Source organism: Pleurotus ostreatus, assembly GCF_014466165.1.
Source record: "Pleurotus ostreatus strain PC9 chromosome Unknown scaffold_7, whole genome shotgun sequence".
Lineage (NCBI taxonomy): Eukaryota > Fungi > Basidiomycota > Agaricomycetes > Agaricales > Pleurotaceae > Pleurotus > Pleurotus ostreatus.
In genome coordinates, this window is record NW_023503162.1 from 1,997,228 (window position 1) to 2,021,773 (window position 24,546).

Here is a 24,546-nt window from a genome sequence, read left to right on the forward strand (position 1 = left end):
GTCTGATTTATGCCAACTGGTTTGAATTCGAAGTTTGTCACGTAGATATTGATGTTGTACTTGGGACAGGAATACGATAATGCATCACGGCGCATAGCGACATTACTTACTTATCTTCACTCTTCATGAATAGTGATAGCAGACGACGCCACAGTCAACTCTGGCTACTTCTTTTCAATGGAACCCTACAACTTCTGGGCGCTTCTGTAGTATATTTACGTCCCGGAAGCACCAACGTACCTTGAACATACCTTACACAGCCAGATGCTTGATCACGCCAAGATAAAAACGTGCTTGCTCTCCCATCGTGCGGATCGTCACTCAGAACAACGGGACAGTAACTGGTGTTTCGGACATGGAATATCGACGTGCGGTGATATGTCTGTCAGAAGACCCGGCGAGAATGGTTGCCAAAGATAGTTGTACTTCCGTAGATCCTATCATACAGCGAGCGTTCGTCCCATGGTAATATCATCACCCGACATCCAACGCATGCGGAACGGAAGAACGAGGGTCTCGCCGTGAGCCGCTGGCACACGCCTGAACAGCAAGGACACCCACTGTTTCCGGGCGCAGCATTCGGATAAGGGCAATGGGCTTGGCCTCCAGACATATACACAAACAAGCTCTTCGTCCACCGCCGATGGCGCTCAACATCGAATCGACTGCGATGCAGGGCGACTCCACTGAGGTACAATACGGCCCAGACGAAGCATACACTACCTTTGCTTTGTGAATGGATAATTTAAGGTATATAAGATAGCGGCGAAGTAACCTCGCACCATACTATTTGATCGTTCCTTTTGTATACCTCCTTCTGTGATCGTTTTGAACCCAAGATGCCCCATAAGTCAGAACGTTCTTTTCCGCGTGCAATAGGCCAATGTGACATGGAGCTACGCGCCTACCATGGAATGAAATGCCTCAATCAGGCAAGAGTGGGCATGAAACCAAGATCTATAGGTCGCGAGGATACCTCGTACCTCTATAAAAGCAAGCCAGACCGATGTCACTGGATCAGTTGGGCAGGAATAGTCCATCCCACGTACGTCCCTCGGGCTTCGCAACCTCCCGTCCTCGCTATCACTGGATAACCGCGATATCTGTGCCAGCAAATATGTCAAGCCCCACAACGATGAATATTGTGTACAGTGGAGATGTTCTGCCACGGAGAGGTTTCTTCAAGTCTTGGGAACGAACGAGACATTCCAGAGAAGTTCATTGGTTCGTCGAATGCTTTGCAGAGGCTGTAAGTCACATCTATTTGTCGAGAGGTCCAGTATGTCTAACAAGCAGATAGTTGGGGGTGTTTCTCTATACCTGGGCTGGTACGAGTAGAAATAGACGGTGACCTGATCGAACGCTGACCATGTGGACACTGAATAGGCGTTGGCGCAACGGCAGCATTTGTTGTGGGGAATATCCTGGGGCTTGAGAATGTCGGCTGTGGGTTTCAGTTCATGTGGGGTAATCCCCGTCGGCTAACCAAGATTTCATCTCAGCGGTGTTGGGTATCGGCTTTGCGTATGCATTTGGCATCCTCCTGGCGCTCGGAATATGCAGTGCAACATCGGGGGGCCACTTCAACCCATGTGTCTCGATAACGCAGGTGGTCTTCAGGGGATTCCCCCCACTCAAGGCCGCGAGATACATCGTGTTCCAGATCCTCGGGGGTTACATTGCATGTCTGCTGGTATACGCGCAATGGAGAGATATGATCCTGGCAGCGGAGGCAGCGCTCACTGCGGCAGGTAGGTTGGAGGAGGTGCAATTTACCGCCATGGGTACCGGAGGGATCTTGGCCCTGTACGCACCTCCTGGCGCACATTTGGGGTTGACTTTCGTTAATGAGTTCGTAACGGTGAGCTATCCCCATAATACGGTACGCCGTTGCCACATTGATCTTGACACCCGTGTGGAATGTAGGATTTCGTCCTTGCTTTGGCGATATGGGCGTGCCTTGACCCGACGAATGCCCTGGTACCTCCACAAGCAGCTCCATGGGTCATTAGCTTTGCATAGTGAGTTTATCGAAACACCTAGAAACTTTGGATCCAGGTTAATTTGTCCCGAACCACAGCGCGATGGCTATTTGGGGATTCGCCACACCAGGACGTGCGTAATCGACCAGCGTTTCAGTCGTTTGTGTTTCTTGCTGTCTGACATGACACCTCCGCAGTCGCCGCAAATGCTGCCAGGGATCTGGGTGGGAGATTCGCTGCAATGTCGCTTTACGGCACCAAAGGTGAGGGGTGATTCAGTGATGGTCGTCGGCCACGGGCACAAAATTGACCGTGTTCTTCCATGCAATCCAGCGAGCGGTGGAGCGTACGCAGCTATTGCTGCCCTGACGAGCATACCAGCAACTTTGCTCGCGGCGTTCACCTACGAGACAATGTTAATGGATTCAGACCGAGGTAATGCATTTCAAGACTCGGAGATCACTGGCATGAGAAAACTTAGCTGATTGATGCTAAAATTTCATAGTGCTTCCCCGAGCAACGCTTGAATTCCTCGCCGTCCACAAGCACCACCGCCGACAAGGTGAGGAGCCAGAAGCTGAGAACCATTCCCATTCCGATGGTAAATCTTCGTACACAAATGGGTCAGGCGCCGGCAAGCCTCACATCGAAGCGCTCGAACACACTCAGCGTGTATAAAAGTTGTCGCTGAAATGCGCATTATTTGCTAGTGGTTATAATAAGATATTTATCATAGGCCTCAATTTAGAGAATTTGGAGAAATATAAATTGGGTTCATGAGTGGCTGCATGGCGCTTAGTCGCCTCGACAGTCCACGCTGTTTCACTGCCAACAAAAATGCAGAATATAGAATTAGCAGACAATACAATAAGCAGAGTAAGTATCACGATATTCGGAAGGCAGATAATGTACCAGGGGTTATTAGAGTAGATGTCAGGGGGAGGAAATGGGATCATGAGATAGAAACAGTTATCAACGTCGACGGGTCTAGATGAGAATATGAGAATTATATCGGATAACGGGTGATTCCTTGAGAGCGTAGTGTAGAAGACTAAGAGCAGGGATACGGGAAAGATTACATTAGTTACATTTCAAGCCAATCGAGCAGAGAGAATGGTGGGCACAGAGACGCTGCGTTGGACTCGTCCGATTCGTGGCAGCTGCTGAGGTCGTGTGGGGGTGGTGTGATTGTCTTCGAGGGAAGACAGGGATTTGGCACCGATGAGGGGGGTCTTGCTCTGAAGGTTTGTAGGACTAGCCTGAGCTTCACAGAGCTCATCCGTCTCATCCGTCTCGGATTCCGAGGCTTCAGCATCCTCGGGTAGCGTTTCCAATCGATGAGGTAGTGCTGATGGCGATGGCGATGGTATAGATCGTACTGGTATAGTGGAGTAGGTCCCAGAGGTTCTCTCCGGGCTATGGAAGGTGGGGATGCTGTGGGCTGTTTGTTGGTCTAGACTGCGCGTCCGAGTCGCAAGTGCGGAGACATCCTGTGTTGGCCGCTGCGGTGGGTGCTTCTGAAACTGCATCTGTGACATGACAGGAAGCCCTTGGGCATTATTCATGACGTGCGGGGGACGTGGGATAACCGATGCAGTAGGGCGGGCAGGAATGTTGGTCAATCCATGGGGATTCGGCCACTTGTCTGCTTCTCCTGCCATCTCTGACGCGGCGAGGTATTCTTCTTCCGAAACAAGCGGGCATTCCACTAGCTCGCCGGTAGACGCCTTCTTGACCACCAAGAAATCGCGCACTTGCACGGCTTCGTTGGCACTAGCGAATTCTAGCCAGAAGACTTGCTGTCCAGCCGGGCGCGTGCGAAACATATTGATGAGATGGAAACGGGCAATGGACTTAAGGCGTCTTAAATACGCTATGAGGGAGGTATGGCTCGTGATGTCGGAAGGGAGGCTCCAGATGCTGAGGAACGGCGAAGAAGTCACCGTATCGCTCACGGGGGAGGCACTGCCGCATGACGGGGTACTGCGTAACGGCGAAATCGGAGGGGTATTATTGTACGTTAGAACGGGTAAGGACTGTGGGCTAGACGTGAGGGAGGCGTGGAGATTGGTAGTAATGGGAGGGGAATTGAATGCCTGGCTGCCTCGATTATAAGGTTTGATACGGTCAACTGGCGTAGGAGAGTGCATTTGCATTTGACTGTCTGATGTATCGTGGGCGTCTTCATCGACAAGTTCAAATATGGCTTTCTCCAGATGCTCCTGATGTGTAGAAGACGCAGTCCTTCCTGGCGACGATGCTGCTGATCGCGGTGCACTTAAAGATAGGCCCCACGAAGGAAATGTGGAACTGGGTGTAAATGATCCGGCATGCTGTACCTGTGTACTTGACGGGTCCGCACCATCAATTCCCCATACACTAGCCATATGAGATGTCTGGCCACCGACTGCTTTACTGTACGCTAGTGAGTTTGGCGAGATGTTCGCCGAGCGTTGCTGTAGGTGCCCCACAGGAGCACTGCGAAGCGCGGGCGGCCCCGACCACGGGTCCGAATTCAGAGCAAGTGCAGATGGCCGACCGATGGGCGCAGAGTAGCCACCGTCTCCCCAACCAGGGCCGGGGTATGGTGTTCCGCTTGGTGACGGACGCCTGAGCGCATCGTTAGTCTCCTGCGGGCTAGAATGAGCTGGTCAAAGCGTCAGCCGAATAATCCATGGTGCCAAAAATCCTCGACTCTCAAGGCTCTTACCGTCGAGTTGCCGTAGCCGCTGCACCAGTACGTGCAAGCAATCATGTACGGGCGAGTCCCGGAAGATGTCGGCAAGTAACAGAGGTTCGCTGGCTTCCCCAAAACGACTCCTGTTGGTCCTCGAGCCTTGAGGGGGAAGCAGGATCTGTGGTACGTCGTACACCTTCCACAAGACGATTCCCTCTATGCCAATATCTGGGAATCGAGCCCGCACGGCCGCATCTCTGCAGACAATCGCCCTCAACTCCGCGACTGTGCACCGTTTGCCCACTCGAACATGGAAGACGTTGTTGAGCCCGTCGCCAGCAATGAGGCAGTTGAGCCCGAGTACGTCCGCGTCGCCGAGCATCCTGACGCGTCCTGGCATAAAATGGTAGGAAGAGAAGGAGGGGAGAACGTCGACGCGCCCGATGCCAGTGGGAACAGAATCAACGGCTTGGGCCCAAATGACACATAAATACCTGATTGGGATATTACATACAAAGATCGCTGATTGTATCCAGAACTTGGCCTTTGGCATTATAGAATCCACACACAACAATGAAGAACAGGAAGTACTAGTAGGTACAATGACACAGCGGCACCCCCAGCACCTGTGATGGATCCCAGAATACAATCGACGCAAGACAACAGGAATGGGATTTCCGTAAAGGAACCCGAGCTCAGGCCCCCAACAAAGCCATCGACGTGCAAAGAACTACGTAGTACCCGAAAGCAACCAAGAACAGCAACAGCAGTGAAACCTACAAGCCACCTACGCATGTCCACCCATTTGCACAGGTGGTGCCGGGCCCTGGTCGTATTGATGAGGAGGCATATTAGGCCCGCCGGGTGGTGGCATCATCATTTGGTAGGGCACTGCGTGCTGCACTGTGGGCATATGCATAAACATCTTCCCATGATATGGATCAAATGACATATCCGTACGTTGAGGGCTTTGCTGATAGTATCCGGGGTGGGCATGTCCTGGAATAGGTGTTGGCGGCATCGATGGGCGCGGGCCAGCACCGTTGGGTAGCGGATATGTTCCTGGGGGAGGCGGTTGCATGTAGGCTTGAGGGGCTAGGCGTCGATCAGCAACTCTTACAGAGATCGAAGATCGTGACTTACGCGGCATCTGACCCATTGACGGGGAGGCATACATGGCTATAGAAAGGCTATCAAGCAGTCAACTAGGAATTGACGAAATTGGGAACTCACCTCCTGGGGGAGGCATTCCAGGAGGATAGGGCATCGGTTGCATGAAAGGATTGGGCACGTAAGCACCTGGGGGACCAGGAGGAACCATGCCAGGCATCATCTGAGGAAGAACATATCAAGCTAAGTGCATTGGATTTGGACGTTTGAGCGTACGGGGGGATAACCATATGGTGGGTAGTAAATGTATTGCTGCTGTTGTTGATTACGAGCGGCGGCTTGGGCAGCGGAGTCTTCTTCGTACGTCGGGGGTGCCATGGGAGGGGGTCCGGGAGGTCCCATATGCGGTGAATGCTGCTGAGGGGGGTGTTGAGGTGGAGGGAACATTTGCATGTATCGCTTGCCATTGTAGGGCCAGAGCGCAGCTGATCATTTGGTGAGCAAGCCTGCGAAATGAAATGCAGGTAGGTACGCACCGACACTAGTGGCTTCCGCAACTTTGTTGTGCTTGAAAGGGTTGAAATCATCCTTTACATGCACAGGTGTATTTTTCTTGATGATGCGCGGTCCAAAGAAGGGGTTGGGAGTCGAAGGGGCGGTGGTCTGAAGAAGGGAGCGTGTCATCATAACACGGAGAGATTGCGATAGCGGCTGACTCACGGTTTCAGCCTTGGATTGTTTAGGTGATACGGAAGACGCGGAGCCGTTCGAGGCACCATTACTGGAAGGAGCACCCTAACCCACAACCCACAGTAAACATACAGATATGAGATAGGCGTAGGCAAAGTGACTCACGGGTTTGAACGCTGATGCCATGGGATTTGGTCGGAAAGGTGAAGCACCAACGTTAAGTCGATTGGCGCTAGTTGGCGACAATGGGACAGCAGACTGTGGCTGCGCGGCAGAACTTGCTTGAGCGGCAGCTTGCTGTTGAGAGCTACCGTTTGGTTGTGCGACGGAGGCGGTCGCAGGCGCACGAGCTTTGCTGCCTTTGAAAGGAGGTATCGCTTGGATAAACATGCTTGACGTTTTCTTCCCAGCATTGGTCTCAGTCGCGCCGTTTGGCTTCGCCGAGGCTGTCAAAGGTTTCTGGTTCGCAGAGGGGGCTGCGGCCGGAGCGCCAGTCGTAGTCTTGGCTGCAACACCAGTCGATGGTGCAGCGGCTTTACGGGCTTCAAACGCTTTCGAAGACTGAGTCGGAGCACGGGCACCAGGCGCGGGACCAGCAGCCGACACTGAACCAATAGACCGAGCTTGCGCTGAAGCAGCATCTTTTGATGCCTTCTCCCGGATGGCCTTCTGCTTCTCTTCATCCTTGGCTAGAATTGGCACAAGATCGTCAGGGATAGGTTTATTCAGCTAATGACAGAGTACACGTCAGATAGCCGGCCTGTCAATATATAGTCGCGAATGCGTCAAAGTGACCACATACCTTGAAGTTCTGACTAAACTTGACGAGGTCTGCCATACGCTTGTCCATTTCGTTCTTAACAAGGGCTTGTCTCTTCTGGGTCAGGCGTTGTTTCTCGTTCGTGACAAAGTCGCGGAATGCTGGGAGTGGGTCAGCAGGAGGCTGTTGTATATATACCTTGTATCAGCAATGGCGCCACACAATATACCAGACGGATAAAGACAAACCTTGGTCGAGTTAGAAGGCGCGGGGGATGGGGCTTTCGAAGAGTTGGAGGGAGTGCTGGATTGCTCCTGCTGCGAAGGCAGTGAAGAACCGTCCGGACCATTGATGGAAACCTTTGGAATCTCAGCTGCAGTTTTTGCCGCATTGCTAATGGGAGGCGAGGTCACTCCCGGCTTCCTGGCGCCTGGAGGAACGTAGGCGTCTCGTCCGCGGACAACGGTACTGTATCTAGACAAAATAGCTTGTCGTTAACCAACACAAGATCACGACGCATACATAGATTACGGGATCACATACTTATCTTCCTCGTTAGCACCGCTATCATCAACAATTTGATTCCTCTCCTCCGCGACGTGGGGATTGCTGGTAGAACCCTATGTGAACAATAAGGCATGAGAATAAGACTTGCTGTGAGGATATCAAAGGCCCGTACCCCCAGGATCTCATTTGCAATACGCTGGGCCTTCCGTTCTCTCTCCTTGAAATCGGCTGCAGACCGATCAAGCTTGGTCGTGTATAGCTCCTCATCAAATTGGGTCTTTACACCATAAAGTTGCTCGTTGACAGCAAATTGATCCCAGCCACCATTTGAGCCAACACCAAACGTACGATCGTCGCCGTTGCCCACTTGGAAGTTTACACTAGGTTCAGGAACATCAGCCGAAGGTTTCCATGCTTGCAGCTCCCGGTGCTTCATAGTCTGGCTTTTCTGGCTGATGTCAACGTCGGTCTTAAAAGCTATCAAAACATCACCAAAAGCACGGAGAGCGTCACCCAAAACCCTATACCACAAGAAGAAGCCACATACAATCTCCGTTAGTCGTCGGTTTAGAATCGGCCGGTCCAGACGTCCAGGTGTCAATGTTAGTAGATGCGATAAAAAGAGTGTCCTTGAGGGGTGCACCAGGGTTCGTTAACTCCTTCACGTCCTTCAATGTTACACCGGTAGTGTCGCCTTCGCCGCCCGTGGACCCAATAACGCCTTCGTATCGCTGACCAGTCCTAGTAGCGAGAGTAATCGTGGTACCCTGCCGATAAGTTAGGCCTGACACGACAATACTTCCAAGGAAAAGCATACGGTCAATCCGGCAAGGTTCTGAAGAATTCGGTCTACAATTCCATCAGTCCAAAATATCCCGGTCTAGGGTTGTTTCAAGGCGCACCTTGGCTTGATGGTGTCACCGTGCGCGTAGGGCGATTGAAATTTGCTGGGGGAGTGAACGTAGGGGAAGCCCTCGCACCTGTCGACCAGGCCGGGGTGCGGCTAAATGCGTATCGCCATGTCAGAACGATAAGTCTGTTCCAGACAACGAGCAAGGCGCATACCGAGAGGCGTCTGACGGTCCTCCCTTCCTTGTGGGCTTCGGCTGCCGTACAGTAGTCGCCATCGAGGAGGTCGTCGGTCAAAATATAACGTGAAGTTGAAGAAATAGAAAAGAAATATAAACGAGACTAAAAGTTAGAGGATAGCGAGCTGGTCGCAGAGAAATGAAGAGATTCCGCCGAGGATGCTGGCTGTGGTCGTCTCGTCGTCGTCGTCGTCGCTTGAGGGGTCCGTGCGCCAATGGACTGCGTGAGTCTCAGAGAGAAGGCGGCAGAATGAATTGGGGGAAAGGCGAAGGCTGCACTGTAAGTTAGTTAGGACACAACGGGGTTGCCAAGTCGCGGGAATCTCATACCAAGGACCCTTGACACCTAGCTTATTTGCCACCAGCCACTCGACCAAACAACCGCTCATGTTCATTGTCCTGCCTTCGCGTTCTAGATCTGCGATAATGATATTCTACGGTCGTGAGCTCTCTGTAAAATTGCATGGCTTAGACTATGAAGTCGGCTAAATATCCAGCTACAACGTGTGATAGACTTTAATGCGATAGCGTACGCGTGGGGTCTCACTTTGATGGTTTAGCCTCAAGGCGCTCATTGCGAATTCCTCGAATCAACTTCGTCGGACTCTCCCATGAAATCTCAAAATAATTCCGTTTGCAGTTGCACCGCCAAAGTCGTCTATCGGGCAAATCACTTTTTACATGTTATGCTGTGACATCAATCTCGGACGACTTGACAGCAAGTAACCATCGCCGGAAGTAGATCATGAAACTTTGCATTACAGCACTCGAGACTCGCAGTGATTGATTGCAGAAAAATGAAGTGTTCATTACCTCAGGGGTGTCTCACATCAAGCATAGGGCCCGACTAGGGGAGCCAAATTAACGCACCGACGACTGTGCACGAAAGCCACGTCTGGGGGCCGATACACCGACGCAATAAAAGCCTCTCCGGTAACCCATCTACAAAGTATATGTACATCTGTCGTCAGGCTGACCCCGCCAACGAAGTCAACGAAGAAAATGACTGTCGGCGAGGTATCAGGGCTACTAATTTTCTACTTTTCCAACGGCGGTAGCGTAGATACAGAACCCGGGTAATCACTGCCAGAGCGAATCCTCCAACAACACCGCCAATGATAGCAGCGGCTGATGGAGTCGGCTTCGATTTGAATATCGAGGGGGATGCCGCTGACACCTCCGAGGGCTGAGACCCCCAGTATGTTATTATAACGGATGAGAGTGGCGAAATGGTCGACACTATAAGGCCAGTTGGCGACCCCGAAGTTGGCGAATCGGTACTTGAGAGCCCTGACAGACTCGATTGCGATTTTGTGGGTAAAGAGGGTAAGGGCTGTGAACTTGCAGAACCCGAAGTGATTAATAGCGCGGGAGTCTCGACTTCCAAATAGTCAAGGTACACCAACCCACCTTCATCGACACAAGTGCCGACGAGGGTGTGGGTTCCGTATTTGAGATCGGGCGAAGAAAAGAAATTTCGGCGATATTGCATTTGAGCAGGAGGCTCCCCGAAGAACAGGACAGGCTCGCCGCTATCTATGCTATACGAGGTATTCGGGAAAGTGGTTGCAGCCAACGTGCCGAAGACCCTGACGGAGGTTCCTGTGGAAATTGGTCAATAGGACCTGTTGGGCAAGAGCCGCTGTCTGACATACCGAGAAATACGAATGTGAACTGTGCACCTTGTGTGCTAGTGTAGCTGATGGTATGATTAAGGTCGGGGGGCGAGCCACCTCGGCTCCAGCCGTAGGAGTACATGATTCGAGCATCCCCGTCGTCCACCTCGATTATTGTCATGTATATGTTGGGTACTAATACAATAGTACGGGCAGGGGTGGGGTTTTGGGAAGTTGCAGCCTTGCACCCTGTGGACATGCAGCATGGTTTAATATGGTCTGTATTGACGAGGGAGTAGCTAAACTGAGGGGATGGCTTACAGCCGAAAAGCAACCCCGCACGTTTTGAATAAATACCACAACGTCGTCCCCATCATTATGGATCATCAATAACCACTTGGGAGCTGAATCGTGATCGTTGAAGTCTAGGACATCTTGGCGAAACCATTAGCAGAGCTAAGCATGATCCCACTAATAGCGACTCTATAGGTGCACTATGTGAGTAAGAACTCGAGAGCGGAGGTCAGCAGACTTACTACTCAGTTGTGATCTGTAACGACAGTATCATGACTACCAGCGGCATCACCTCAGTGCTGCAGCTACGCTCAAACTTGATGCTTTGATGCTTGCTGAGAGCATAGGGGCCAATTAGGGGAGAAATTCCATGGATAGGGGCTACCAGCGATAGCACCAAGGTACATTCATCCACACAGGTGCCAACGAGGGTGTGGCTGTCGTATGGAGAACATTCTGTGGCCATATTGGTGTCGAAAGCGGCTTGCCGCTACATCATATGGACTACGAGGTGTTCGGGGAAAGTTTCAACATAGTTTGGCACGCCACAGTCTATCAGGTCCATTACTAGTCTTTGAGGTGTTTCCTGCAATGTGTAGGAGCTCGCTAATCAAACAGCCGTAAAATCAAAATGACTCACAAGCCTCGTTAGTGCGCCAAGCCGCACAACAAGCCTCAGATCGCCGTACTCAACATTTTGATGCTCAATACATGAGACGCACTCGCTTTGCAACTAGCCGGGAGGAGGGCTGATAGAATTCTCGGCCATTGGCCGAAGCTGTGTGCACAGCGGCATAGATCCAAGAGGTCTATTAAGTGAACCAGAGATATCTAGATGTACAATGAGTGACAGTGTATACTATAGTTCGTCACCGGAAGGATGAGACGAGCCCTCCATGCCAACGAACGCTTCCATTAGTTCTACAAGCGGACTCGGGTCAGATCATGGTCAAAAAGCGAAAAGCGGCGTCACAAGGGAGGGAAGGAGAGAGGGAAGGGGAAACAAACGTACTTCTTTTTGTCTTGGGAGACAATTCCATAGGTAGCACAACATTGTACTCCACAAAAAGGTCACCGAAGGAGCCTCTATGTTCATGGATCGGCATTCCTTCCTCTTCAATCTTTTGTACGAACCCTGAAGATCGAAACAACAGCATCTTAGTACGCCGAGTTGAAGAGAAGACCTCCAAATAGCGACGCACCAGGTTGAGTAACACCTGTACGTCTTAGTCTGACTACATGTCCGTCTAAATGTGTGAGATTGCGATCAAATCCAAGCAAGGCCTAGTAGTGATGTCAGTGAGATCCCTGACTGATATTGTCCCAACGCAAGTACCTCGTCAATGCCAATGGTTTCCTTCCAATACAGACTGGTCTCTTTCCGTCTCCACCCTCCCCTGTCCTTCCGGCTTCTCACTCTCAAGACCACATCTCCAGCTTCCCAATCAGGGCTCTCATCTCCTTCACCCTCGAACACCACTTGGTGTCCCTCAGGCATGCCGGGCTCGACCTCGAGCGTATAATGCGCAGTATGATCCACGACTTTCGACCCGCCACAATGCGGGCAGACCTTCTTGATGACTTTCCCCCTCCCACTACATTCATTACATGTAGTCTGCGTTTGGGCGAACATGCCAGGGAAAATCTGTTGCTTTACGATTTTCATGCCAGAGCCACCGCAACCTGAGCAAGTATGGATATCGCCGTCAGAGGCGGCACCTGAGCCACGACAATGATCGCACAGTATTTGCTTCTTGATCATAAACTGTGACAAACGAAGGGAGTATCAGAGGCGTGTCAATAATTTCACTGGTAAGCACGCACGTCGATATTTGCGCCAGTGTATATGTCGGATAGCTGTACCTCAAACTCCGTCATCGAGGTTGGGCCCCTCCGCGTCTGTTGCTGAGAACGTTCTGTACGGTTATTTGAGCAAACTCCATGTGCTCATCACGGGAGCTACTTACGACCGAAGAAGTTCGAGAACATGTCGAAGGGGTTGGACGCCTGGTGGCCGTCCTCATGTGCCTTCAATCCCTCCTGTAGCTCCAGTGTTAGGAACAATTTACTAGGCATAGACTGCAATTTCCAACCTCTCCGTAGCGGTCATAGATTTGTCGTTTCTACGGACGCTGTCAATCAGGGTTTCGATATAGTATATAGGGCAGTGGACTGACCTCAGAGTCAGACAAGACCTCATATGCTATATCCTGGTTTAATCATCATGTGTAGAGCGCGGTAAGGTTGTCCCCTCGTACCATGCGCAATCTCGACAAACTTGTCCTCCGCTCCTGGGTCCTTGTTCTTATCAGGATGGTATCTGCGACTCAGTCGCTTGTACGCCTTTTTAATGTCCTGTTCCGACGCAGACCTATCCACTGGATATTCAACTGTGGTGAGCACCTGATGGATAAATATACGCGTCGAACTCACCATCTAGAACTTTGTATAGGTCCGCTGCAGCCGCGAGAGTGACCAGGATAAACAGAAATGCCAGAATTTGTATTGAAGAGATCATTGCAGAATACTATGAGCTGGACGAGAGCATAAATGAATGGGATGGTGTTGGCTGGACTTGAAGGAATGAATAAGGTGTCCGCTGCAGTGACACGAAAGCAGGACACGTATAATCACGCACGTGACCAGGAGCATGGCCCATTCAAGTCCATGGACGTTGCGCGATCGACCGGAGTAATGTGCACAATATACTGCAGCTCATAAATTTCCTGGAATTCGACGACTCGCTCTAAAATTCGATTTCTGCGCTCTGCACTGATGTTGCTGCGAAATCATAAAATCTCAGCGCCCAGCCCGTTTAAAAGGTTCATATCTGGCGCAACAAAGGGATACTCGTCCAAAGTTCGAGGTGGTTTCACTCTTGTGCCCAGTCGCCATCGTTTCTGACGACCTGGACATCGAAATCCGTCACACAGCTCTACCTTTTGCAGTAGCAAAGCACCAGGCGATACAGCAAATTGCCCCATACGCGTCGCTGTTCACGTTTACTGCGCCCCTGCGTGATCTTTTCGCTCGGCTCATTCCAGGCGCCATCGAACCGCTGCAGCCAATCCGAATACAACCACTATACTTCCCATGCTGGTTTATAGATGCAGAGATCCAGGGCTCGACCTGGTTGAAGTACATGGGACCGGCAGGGAAGGTAGGTTCTCGTGTTTGCCCCATAACATGCTTGTATTGAGGAGTGCTCAATGATAGAGTACGGCAGCGGTCGATTTATCACGATCGTACGTCTGCCAAATCTTGGTCCTGCAAACGGATATATTGACCAGAGTTTGACAATGAAGATATCTACCTGGTACGCTTGTCGGATTCATCTAGGTTGACTGGAGTTCACCAAGACGGTCGCAGGATTTCCATTCGAACCAATTTGTCGTCTCTCCCTCAACGCCCCGAATTTGGAGAAGTTGCGAACTCTCCCTTTCACGCCAGAACTGGCGAAATTACATGGCGAAGAGATAGCATGCATCCCATACTCCATATCCCCGACATCGGCTCTCAACTTAGCGCGTCTACTACCCGAAGACAAAGGGCTCATAGATCAGGACATGTGCTTCAGCCCATCTTCTTTGAAACCGAATTTGGTGCGTGTATACTCACACCCGACGTTCTTCCGCGTGTACCTTGATATTCAACCTATCGTTCCATGTATATAGTTAGCAGCCTATCCCGTCCTGTTCCCTCTCTACCTCGCGCAGTACGAGCTGAAAGAACCGCTGTCAACCTTTAACCCTGGATCCACTCTGCAAGTCCTTCTGGAAGCACACGTACCTGAAGTATGTGGGGCAATGCTGTTCTAATCTACCTATGATTCTGACCAGTTTACTATATTAGGGCCGTCTTTCTGTCTGCCCCGTCTACCCTCCTAATCTACCCGACATAATTGCACGCGACGAAGTCGTCTCTTTCCGCGATTTCACTGAACGGACGTTTGCCCCTTCAGACTACGATTCCGACACGTCTATCACCGCTTCTTATCAATCATCCTTCCCCAACTTCCAAGTTAAGGTCGCCAAATGGTTGGACGGTTTGATAACGCAGCCCGGAGCCGCAGCGAAGTTGGCAGAAGTGTCTGACATCCCCGCCGTTGATGGTGAAGATGCCCAGAGATTCTGGGACCAGCCGTGGATACGCGAATGGGACGTCTCGGACATCCGTAAGAATAGATCGTTCATACAGCAGGGGCACACGAGAGAAGCAGAGAATCGTGAAAAGCCGGACTGGTGGAAGGAATGGGAGGCATCGCAGGGAGCTTAGTTGACAGGTGAGCATGATAGCCGAAGCTGCCTCATTCTCGACATATACTGACAGTCTTCGTCCGAAGGTGGGATTGATAGCATGGACAGCTGCAAGTTACAATTGTGTTGGTATACATAATCAAACGCTTTTAAACGGAGTGGTGGCACGAACGTATGCAGTCCTCCCTGGTCGCTGATGCCGTTCAAGGTGCGCTGTTAGGCTCCTGCCCTCCTCCGCGAAGGCAACGTTTGAAGGCTAGCCTTTGAAACGAACACATCTACGCCGTGGGTGCCCTAGTAGATGCCAACTCTGGACCAAAGTAGACATACCAGCAGTCACCTTTGATGCTTAAGGTTGAAGCCTGGAGGTGGAGCCAACGTGTTACGATGAAGAAGGGATATTTTGTATTGTAATGTGTCTAGAAGGTATAAGTACAAATGTCCAAGGAGGAATAATTAGTGGTCGTTTACCCGTCAAGTTCATCTAGGAATCGCTGTCTTGACGACCAGCGTGTATTTGGCGGTCACCATAGTGGAAAATGTAATGGTGGCCGATTATCCAAATACCAGAAAAAGAAAAATAATTATTCAGAAAGCGGACTAGCCCAACGAAAACAATCATATATCAAAGCATCGTGAGAGTGCGGGGAGTGTTGCGGTCGTAAGATATCGTGGGGCGGGAAGAGATAAGGTTCGGAGGGGGAGAACTACAAGTCGGCAGCGGCACGCTTTGACTTTCCTCGGATGATACCACCATATCGGTAGAACAAAAATGGGATAGGCATGACTGCCAGGGAGATGAATGCGAAGACAGAAGCTGCCCAACCATTACCGAGGTTATGGTACATTGGCACTACAGAAAGCGCACTTTAGTCTTTGCGTCAAGCCGTGGATGGCCACTGGGTTACTCACCAATGAAAAGGGGGATAGCGGCACCCATACCACTCCGAACAACAGTCTTGCTTGCAAGTACGGAAGCAACATAAGACGGGAAACTGTCGATCAAGTACGCGTTGGCAGAGAAGTATATGATAACCATGCCGAATCTGCAAAGATAGGACGATTAGTTCCGACAAGGCACGTTAGATTGTCTAAAGCTTACCCGAAAAGAACACCCGAGACACAGAGTCCCACCCAGTTGCCGCCGTGAGGCGCGACGTATGGCGGCGAAGTCCAGCCCATCATGAACAGTGCGACTACAGGGAATGGAGCGCCGATCATCATGCCAACCAATCGATCCTCAGGCAAAGGTTTGCCACCTCGTTCTCTCAGGCGTCGCACATATGTTTTCTCGAGTTGCGGTGTAACGAGCAGCGCGAATGCGACTCCAATCAGGACGGATATGAATGTTAGGCCCACTTTGCTATCGCTAAATCCCCATCCTTCGCCAAAGATGACGGGGAAGGAGAAGAAGAAACCGTAAAGGAGACCGTAGATGACGGAGATGTATAGCGACATAAGGAGAAGGATAGGCTCTGTGACGAGCATTGTGAATGGACGAACGAGCGTGTCGATGAGGAGTTCACTGAATGGTGGGCGAGAAAGCTCCTGTTGAGTGTATATGTTGCTGTTGCCCTCTTTCTGACGAAGCCTTTGGGCTCGCTTGCGTAGCAAGACAGGCGCGAACGTCTCCGGCACCGTCAGGAGGAAGAGAAGGCTGAAAGACACATTTAGCACCGTTACTACGAATAAAAATACCCAAGACACTCACACAACACCAGCGAAGATCATGTTGACCCAGATGATCCAACGCCATCCAATACTGTCCCCAATAAAGCCACCAACGAGTGGGCCAAGGACAGGTCCACCATAAGGCGCAGCAGCAAAGAGAGCGCTGAAAAAAGAAGGTTAGCATAGTGCGAAAAGTAGCTATTGGTGAACCTTACATAGCGAGACCTCGCTCATCGTTATCCCAAATATCGGAGATAGCACCGCCAGCCAATGTCAATGGAGCACTGGCAAAAAGACCGCAAAGGAACCTGGAAACGAGAAGTGTTCCCAAGTTTTTAGCAAGAGCCACGGGAATGTTAAATACTAGATCATCTGTCAACACGAACTCCAGCATTCCTGTACAGAAAAACACTTACTGACGTAGAGGAACATAGGTGCTATCCATAGTGGACGCCGACCAAAAAGTTCGGAGAGGGGACCAAAAACGAGAGGACCCAGACTAGTGTACAAGACATCAGTATTGACATGCCATCTTCGTAACTGAATTGATGCTTACCCAAATCCAACAACCATTAAACTAACGGTTAGAGCAGCGACCACTTCCGAGATTTGGAACTCTTCTTCTATATCTTTAAAGTCGCCGGTAATGACAGAGCTACCGAATGCAACGGCAAGGACAGATCCAGCGAATAAGGTGGTGAGGTACCATCGGTACCCCTTCGACCAATTACGAGGATCTTCGGGGTCATTCTCTTTCCATACTACTAATTGGATAGAGGTTTGACCTTTCTCTAAGGATGAGCTAGAAGGCGATACAGGGGAGGTGTGTTGCTCTGCTATCCCCTTGATGACATCGAAGGGTGCAGGAACAAGACCAGTCGGAGAGGTCTGACGATACTCTCCGGAGACACCAAATTTTTCGACCTCGGTTGTCTGCTCTGGGTAAGAAAGATCTGCGCGGTTTGGGTCGTGAGATGAAGGGAACTGGGGTTCATCACGCAGAGTTGGTGATCGGGATAGTTGGGCGCTAGGGGGCACCGTTTCGGGCCCGTAGGAGTCTTCCGAGGAGGACATAGGCGGTGTGATACAGTTGCGCGTCGCAACACCCAGCAGAGAGAGGAGGAAGGGGGAGGAAGGGGGAGCAGACAAAGAGCCGAAGGAATTTGCAGAAATGAAATGTCTCGTTTGTCGCCTTTTTATAGCGTTGCGGCCATGCAGAAGCGGCAAGGGTGATCTCTGCAGAGCTCGATTGTGAGGTTTAAGTTTATGGCGTCCTTTGGCGTCGGCACCATGTCCTGCCTATCGTCTTGAACCGTGATAGGGTACGTGCAGCGCACGGGCTAAAGATAACGCGGCATGGTGTGGGCGATCAGGCTTCGGGATAGTGATATCAAGCGACATCGATACCGGTGCCCTCAACATCAACCAATCCGAGAACGGCCGCTTGGAGGAATTTCGCTTCATGTTTATGGCCTAATCTTAGAACTCCTTATCCTGTGGTTTCCGACCCGATGACAGCGCCCCCTGCGTTGATATCGCCCAGAAAGCATGTTCCCAAGCTAGAATGATGATGTGAATTTGCCGAAACGATGCTTCGAGTCCTTTTCACGATTGTTGATGTCGTGGTCAGGGAAAGAAATGGATCGTGTCCTTCCGCGTCGCGTGTTCTGCGCGCGACTCTCGGTTGAATTCCCACGATCTTCCGGTCTAACTCCGCACTTACTTCCTACTTGCTCCACCACCAATTGAAGTCTTGGCAGGACACTCTCCCGCCCACTTTCCACACTGTGCAACCTGTGCAGGCAAGCCTTCGTTCTCAAACATCGCTTATTAAACGCCTTTCGCACCTGCCCGCTGCTCTATCATTGGTTCGTCACTGTTGAAACAGATCTCGGTCCGGGAAAGTATGGACAATTTCAGGTTCAGGGTGCGCGTGCACCGCGCAACAGTAGACTGTCCCTGCATAATGGTCTTGGTTAATTCACTTTGACTGCGTGACATCCCCTCATCACTTAGAACCGTACAGGTCACCGAGATGCCGCCGGCAACACTTGATGCGCAGCGCTGAGTCTTGATCAAGCACTGAGAACGCATGGGGGGCTTCTGTTCTTGCATTTTACATCTTCACAGTTATTGGATCTCGACTAGCGACAGGAACGTAGTAATCAGCATGCTTGCGGTAGGCAGGTACTGGGCTGGGCTGTATGAAATGACAGCATTGTAACAAAAAAATGCCATCTTTCGATAGATGATGCGATATCACGACTAGAAACTCAAGCCTATGAGGGGACGGTGTCCGGGGTTGCACCCAAACACGACTTGATCACTGCACGTAGTGCGGCGATATATATCATGTGACTCGCAGAAGGCAAACCACAACGGTGATCTGGTGTCGCGAAAGTGCGATGTATGTTGCAACCTTGTTTGACATGCATGTTGCATTCAAGAACATCTTCGGAACGGTGAATTGATCTATGTAACACGCGGGGTACATGAAGGGGGCCTCTTCATTAATTTTACGCTTCCAAAGCCAAGTCTCTCCTTACGTGTGCGCTACTCTGAAACTTGAAACTAATGAAGTACTGCATAGGACGCCATCACCCGCCGGGAATCATTCAGTGTATTCAATAGACTGCGATCGAGTTCCGCGTGTACTTAGCTCCTCCTTCGTTTTCGGAGCGCTCCAGTGCTGCCGTCGGTGTTGCTGATACAGCCCGCTAGTCGGCAGGCAACAGGGTTCTCGAAGCTTCGGGTGCTTGTTTTGGAATTCCCGACGTTGCCGCCCTGCCGCCTTTGAGGTCACATGATCCCATAGTTCCGGTCCTTCCGCTTTTGTCTAGCCCCGACTCGGCTCCCCGTAGCGAGGGCGCTGGGTATATGATATAACGGGATAATACTCGTAGCGACCGGGAAGTAGGTACTAGACTCGTCGCCGTCTATCTACGACTTTCTACAATCGTCGGGTAGTCAACGCTCAAGGGCTCGAATGCTTTATCTTTCCCATTGTACAAGGGTACTACATCCGCCTGAATGAGTAAGTGAGCTACTTATAAGTACAACATCATTAAATACAAAATTTACCACTATGTATTAATAAGCACTAGAGGCTAGTTTCGGGTTGACGCCCTCAACACCGACAGCTCGACCTTCTTGAGCAACCCTTTGAGGGTATTGCTCGTCCGGTTGCAGTTCTTCTGGAGCCAGGCTTCCATGTCTTGCCTAACTTCAGCCACCTCGTCGCAAACAGGCAAGTGGCCACCCCTCCGGAGCAATGAAGGGTTCAACAGTATATCAAACAGCTTGTTCCAAAGCCCGGATTGCCAATAACGTTTGAAGGGAGTCAGTACACGGTATCTTGGTCCAGGATGCGACGGGTTTGGGCTATCGGCCAGACCAATGAAAGTGCTCTGCATGTATTTGCCGAATAGCATGCAATATATGATCCCAGCTAAGCCGTAGTAATCGGTTTGGTACGTCCACGGCTGGTCCTCCCGAATTTCTCGGCAATCCCGCTCGTCAGCGGGCCACTCAGCGATGAATTGCTGACCTGAAGGGAAAAGCTTGGTGTCTATCGTGCGCCCGAAATCGATGAGCTTGATCCCCTTGCACTTCCAACCCCCACTGCCGTTTGGTTGGTAGAGGCTTTCCCAAGCAGGGGCACCCCCAGGGACATCTTCCAATCGAAGAAGGCAATTATCGATTTTAAGGTCGCCGTGGATGAACCCCGCTCGATGCAGCCCTTCGATGAGACGCACTAACTCAACAGCGAAGAACATGACCAGCAGTTCGTCCAAACAGCCGCCCTGTTGCGATACGCCCGCTGCAACGGCGTTGTTAACAATGCTTAGTAAACTTCCTTGAGGGCACAGTTCCAAGACCAAGAAACTCTCGTCACGGAAGGCGTAGAGTGCTTGTGGCAGGATTATTGAACGGCGGAGCGATTGGGGCAGCGAAGTGTGTAGTCTGCGTAGTACGTGGTACTCCCAGAGGTTCCGTGGTTTAACTATCTTGATGGCTACCGCAGACGAGCTGCCTTCATCTTCGTCCTCGCAGAAGTCGTCGTCGTCGTCGTCGTCGTCACCGTCACCCTTCCTCTCCTTAGCCCTGAAAACAGCACCAAACCCTCCCTCCCCGAGCTTCTCCGACACATCAAACTGCGTTTCACCCAGAGCCACGGGATAGCTGTCACCCATGTCAAGATGCCCGCCATGACTGGAACTTCCGCTCGTCTTCCGAGATTTCTTAGCGAACCTCTGAAGGTCGTCGAGCGTATTTGACTCGTAGTTGCTAAGATCGTAGAAATGGGCGTCCGAAGTAACGAGGGTAAGTAATGTCGACATGATCGGCGGATCGAACGCATTGCAAGGATTGGGTGGTTTAAACTTCGAGGTCTTGGTGAGTGTATCAAGAAGGTTGAGTTTCCCCGTCCTTTCTTCTAATGCGTTGACCTCTTCATCTAGCTGTCGGTGGCGCTGGTTCTCAGCTTCTAGGACAGTACCAAGTCTCATGCGATCCGTTATGTCTTCCGCACGCACTTCTTCAGCAAGGCGTTCTGCTTCTCCGACCGCGTCGTAATCCTCTGCATGTCGACCCGATGAATGGTTGCGATCACTTGGAGTAGCGAAGACTGATCGAGTTGTCGTGTATTCAAATGTTCGCTCTGTAATGGGCGTCATCACATTAAATGCACCGAATCGCCCTCCAAGGGGGGCTTCTGGCTCATTAAAGTCATCGTAATCGTTGCCCTCGAAGTATTCCCCTTCTCCTTCAGCATACTCCGCTTGCCCTTGAGATTCCTGCCAGTCCTCCATTCCAGAGGAAGATGTGCCCGTTGAAGGTGATGGAAGCGGTTGATCCTCCTCCATAACCTCCCCATATTCGTCGTCGTCAGTAGACTCAGAAGACATTTCTTCTTGCTCTTGCTCCTCTTGCTCCTCAGCGACTTCTGCAAACGGTTCCAACCTCTCCGGTTCTCTCTCGGAGGGTTTGTCTCGGAATGGGGTAAAGGAAGACTTAGCATCATCTCGATCTTTGAAGGGAGTGAAAGTCGGCTTGTCGGAGAACGGTGTGAACGGCTTTGCCGTTGAAAAGACGTTTTCGCGTCGGTAGGCATTCTCTCCTTGTTCTGGGCGACTAAATACCTTGAAGGGTGTGCGTGCGTCGTCGTCTACGAAAGGCTTGAACGCTGGGGCCGGTGTCCTTTCTTGTTGGGCAGCCTGGGCCCGGCCTGACGCGGCCGGAGTGAATACGCGAGCAAAGGTTTCTTCGGATTCTTTGACAGAAGCGAGTCTGGTGGCCTTGATACCTGTGCCCAGAGCATTCTCGTTATTCTCGGTGCGATCGAGGGGACTAGGTGTTGCGTATTCCTTCGGAGCGAGAGCGAATCGAGGGGTTGTAAGAGGGGGTTTGGCGGCCTGATTCGTAAATGGTGTTCTAGCCATCTCGGGATCCACGTAAGGTTTGAGCTGAGAGATCGTTAGGCAAAAAATACTGTACGCATTCATGACATTTGTTACCTTGGGGCCCGGTGTCGCATTCTCTTTCCGCATCGCGTTTTCATCAATAAATGGACGGAACCCTGCTGATGGATCAAAAACAGACCAACAGAAACCCACTCATCAACGGCTTACCACCTGTGGAGGTACTTAATGCAGGATCTCGTTTGGGCTCTGCGTTCAAAGATGCAGACATGTCAAACCTCTTGACGGGGGCGTATTTGCCGCCGGGACGAAGAAATGTCGTGGTGACTGTTTTATCCGGAGAATTGTACATCCCAAAGACGTCCGCTAATGCTTCCTTGGTATTGATCGTCACTGTTGGTTCGGGCACGCTCAGACCTAAACCAAGACTTCGTCGTGTCGCGTACTTCCTGGCCGTAGATTTGCCGCCGTCGTCGGAGTCGGATGAATCGTGTGACAGAGACATGGAAGAGGTGGAAGAAGTGGACCTGGAAAGCTGCTCTGGTGGCCCCCATTTCTTCCCAAGTAGCCCCATCGACCGCGCCCTGGCTTCTTGAATGCTATACTCTATGCCGTCTCCTGTAAGGAGTAGAGATAACGAGAACTGCAATTTCTCTCGCCGCTGTCCTGGCCCTGGAGTTACAAGCTTATGCGCATCCGGCGAAGATGCGCTTTGACCTGGGGCACTTTGTTTGGGGGATTGAGGTCCGGCAGAAGTGGATGGTGCTGGACACCGTGCCTTGAAGTCGCGATACCGGGTCTTCAACTTCTCTACTGGCCTGGCCTGTTGTTTGATTCCCTTGCGATAGATAACGTCCGCCTCCGAGATCCTGGTCAAATCCCTCGACATGACTTGCATGGTATTATATGAAGTCTACTCACCTTCCTTCTCGCTCCAGTACCCCGGCAAACTCCTCGTATAGTACTGAGTAAGTGCTCCCGATGTCATTCTTCAGTAGAAAGCCATACACGGCAGCAGGCGTTCCCTTCTCTATGTTCTTCGCGTATAGTATCCAGAGTTTTAGATATCGTAGATCTGTCTTGTAGGCGACATCGTTCCTGAATTTCCGCGTCGCCTGCTCGAGCACGGGAAGTAATCCCGAGGTCTTAGTATCCGGTTCATTCTTCATGATCCATTGGACGAAGTCGTAATAGACCGCAAGCGGGTCTTCATCCTCATCCAAGGCCGTCTCGATCCGCTTCTGATAGGCAGATCGTTCTTGAGCCAGTCGCGTATCCATAGAATGAGGTTAATGGGAGAGGCGATCATGTGGTCGCGTGCAATAGGGTCGTGTTCGAACTTTCGTGATCGTGGAAAAGTCTCGTTCTTGCCTTGACGTTAGTTATTATGATGGCGCCCATTCGTTCAGTGATGGGCTGCACCTTGTGGGTTCCCGGCGCTGGGCCACACAGTTTCAAGAAAGAACATAAAAGCAGACATTGGCCATGAAGTCGTGTTTTTGTAGGACGCCATGGTTTGGACCTCGACGATCTTTAGCATCTACGCTACGCTACTTCCCACTATACTAGTAGTATGTGGTGAGTTTCCTGGCTTCATGAATACGGATTGTCACTGAATCGTATACTATAGCTAGCGCTGCCACGTTCACTGTATTCGATGTGCGGCCGACAGGCGAACCCCCGCAATTCATATCCTTGAGCGCCCTAGGTGTCGGCGTCGACGGAGCCACGACATATGACTACTTTGAGGTAGCCACCGCCCGAGTATTATCGGACCCTACCACAACTCAGACCGTTGCTATGCCCGCCGTAACTCTTCATGGTGGGCGTTATTGTCCCATTTGAGAGGGAACGGTTTGATGATTGGATTTGCCTCCGTAGCGACCCTCGTAGCTGATGCAACCAAGAATTTCAACTCGCTCAGTCCGCAGACAAGCCTCCCGTTTGGAGTCACGTCCAACTGTACCTGGGATGAGAGCGGCCAGGGTGTATGCATCGCTGAAGCATTTGCACCTGGTTTGGCCTCTACGCAGACAACGACGGTTACAGGGCTTGTCGTGCCCATTTATACGTTGACTGTGGACGGCGGATCTAGCATTACTACATTGCCGGAGAGGGCCGGGACGACGACCCGACCCGACCAAACGACAATTACACCCCCTTCCACCACTCTCCCAAGGGAAGCAAACACCACTGTTGGACGTCGGACCATGCTCGCCCTCCACATGGGTACCATTTGCGGTATCTTTATCTCTGCTTTTGCACAGTACCTCCTTTGAGCCCTTTTGGGTGCTTTATCTTCCCCGTTTCAATGTTATGCCCGATAGGCCACCTTCACTGGCCTTGCATCATATTTATTCTCCTCTTTTGATAGTTGCTTCAAGTGAAGGCTCTTCCCGGTGTAGTTTAATAAACCTCAAGATGCTGTCGTCTTCGTTGCCTCGGCAAGCATGATCGTATTTTGGTGCTTAAGCC

At 51.2% G+C, this 24,546-nt stretch overlaps 9 protein-coding genes across 9 annotated transcripts; 3 read left to right on the plus strand and 6 right to left on the minus strand.

Annotated features, from left to right (window-relative positions):
* Positions 1-1,135: 1,135 nt before the first annotated feature.
* Positions 1,136-2,660, plus strand: PC9H_009926 (uncharacterized protein; the record flags this gene model as incomplete). The annotated part of the gene is made up of 9 exons (XM_036779423.1): positions 1,136-1,249; positions 1,301-1,328; positions 1,387-1,446; positions 1,503-1,861; positions 1,927-2,021; positions 2,081-2,115; positions 2,180-2,245; positions 2,316-2,417; positions 2,488-2,660. 9 exons carry the CDS (start codon positions 1,136-1,138, stop codon positions 2,658-2,660), a joined length of 1,032 nt encoding a protein of 343 aa, XP_036628812.1.
* A 413-nt stretch (positions 2,661-3,073) lies between these two features.
* On the minus strand, positions 3,074-5,059 carry PC9H_009927 (uncharacterized protein; the record flags this gene model as incomplete). Its single annotated transcript, XM_036779424.1, has 2 exons — positions 3,074-4,629; positions 4,693-5,059. 2 exons carry the CDS (start codon positions 5,057-5,059, stop codon positions 3,074-3,076), a joined length of 1,923 nt encoding a protein of 640 aa, XP_036628813.1.
* Positions 5,060-5,446: 387 nt separating this feature from the next.
* Positions 5,447-8,853, minus strand: PC9H_009928 (uncharacterized protein; the record flags this gene model as incomplete). Its single annotated transcript, XM_036779425.1, has 16 exons — positions 5,447-5,562; positions 5,620-5,745; positions 5,803-5,838; positions 5,893-5,992; positions 6,046-6,254; positions 6,306-6,432; positions 6,490-6,564; positions 6,625-7,188; positions 7,262-7,402; positions 7,468-7,693; positions 7,763-7,839; positions 7,899-8,203; positions 8,274-8,493; positions 8,544-8,575; positions 8,629-8,729; positions 8,792-8,853. The coding sequence occupies 16 exons, from the start codon at positions 8,851-8,853 to the stop codon at positions 5,447-5,449; spliced, it is 2,517 nt and encodes an 838-aa protein (XP_036628814.1).
* A 928-nt stretch (positions 8,854-9,781) lies between these two features.
* On the minus strand, positions 9,782-10,611 carry PC9H_009929 (uncharacterized protein; the record flags this gene model as incomplete). Its single annotated transcript, XM_036779426.1, has 2 exons — positions 9,782-10,416; positions 10,470-10,611. 2 exons carry the CDS (start codon positions 10,609-10,611, stop codon positions 9,782-9,784), a joined length of 777 nt encoding a protein of 258 aa, XP_036628815.1.
* Positions 10,612-11,583: 972 nt separating this feature from the next.
* SCJ1 (DnaJ- protein scj1) lies at positions 11,584-13,242 on the minus strand (the record flags this gene model as incomplete). Its single annotated transcript, XM_036779427.1, has 10 exons — positions 11,584-11,645; positions 11,737-11,859; positions 11,927-12,008; positions 12,061-12,489; positions 12,549-12,640; positions 12,692-12,764; positions 12,818-12,847; positions 12,902-12,927; positions 12,983-13,102; positions 13,158-13,242. 10 exons carry the CDS (start codon positions 13,240-13,242, stop codon positions 11,584-11,586), a joined length of 1,122 nt encoding a protein of 373 aa, XP_036628816.1.
* Positions 13,243-13,499: 257 nt separating this feature from the next.
* PC9H_009931 (uncharacterized protein) lies at positions 13,500-14,999 on the plus strand (the record flags this gene model as incomplete). The annotated part of the gene is made up of 7 exons (XM_036779428.1): positions 13,500-13,590; positions 13,658-13,884; positions 13,941-13,969; positions 14,030-14,040; positions 14,094-14,326; positions 14,399-14,518; positions 14,577-14,999. The coding sequence occupies 7 exons, from the start codon at positions 13,500-13,502 to the stop codon at positions 14,997-14,999; spliced, it is 1,134 nt and encodes a 377-aa protein (XP_036628817.1).
* A 688-nt stretch (positions 15,000-15,687) lies between these two features.
* Positions 15,688-17,725, minus strand: PC9H_009932 (uncharacterized protein; the record flags this gene model as incomplete). The annotated part of the gene is made up of 7 exons (XM_036779429.1): positions 15,688-15,833; positions 15,893-16,026; positions 16,083-16,637; positions 16,692-16,814; positions 16,867-17,014; positions 17,068-17,150; positions 17,208-17,725. 7 exons carry the CDS (start codon positions 17,723-17,725, stop codon positions 15,688-15,690), a joined length of 1,707 nt encoding a protein of 568 aa, XP_036628818.1.
* A 2,033-nt stretch (positions 17,726-19,758) lies between these two features.
* PC9H_009933 (uncharacterized protein) lies at positions 19,759-23,351 on the minus strand (the record flags this gene model as incomplete). The annotated part of the gene is made up of 4 exons (XM_036779430.1): positions 19,759-22,116; positions 22,168-22,229; positions 22,282-22,940; positions 22,993-23,351. 4 exons carry the CDS (start codon positions 23,349-23,351, stop codon positions 19,759-19,761), a joined length of 3,438 nt encoding a protein of 1,145 aa, XP_036628819.1.
* Positions 23,352-23,582: 231 nt separating this feature from the next.
* PC9H_009934 (uncharacterized protein) lies at positions 23,583-24,350 on the plus strand (the record flags this gene model as incomplete). The annotated part of the gene is made up of 3 exons (XM_036779431.1): positions 23,583-23,649; positions 23,702-23,893; positions 23,953-24,350. 3 exons carry the CDS (start codon positions 23,583-23,585, stop codon positions 24,348-24,350), a joined length of 657 nt encoding a protein of 218 aa, XP_036628820.1.
* Between the last annotated feature and the right edge of the window lie 196 nt (positions 24,351-24,546).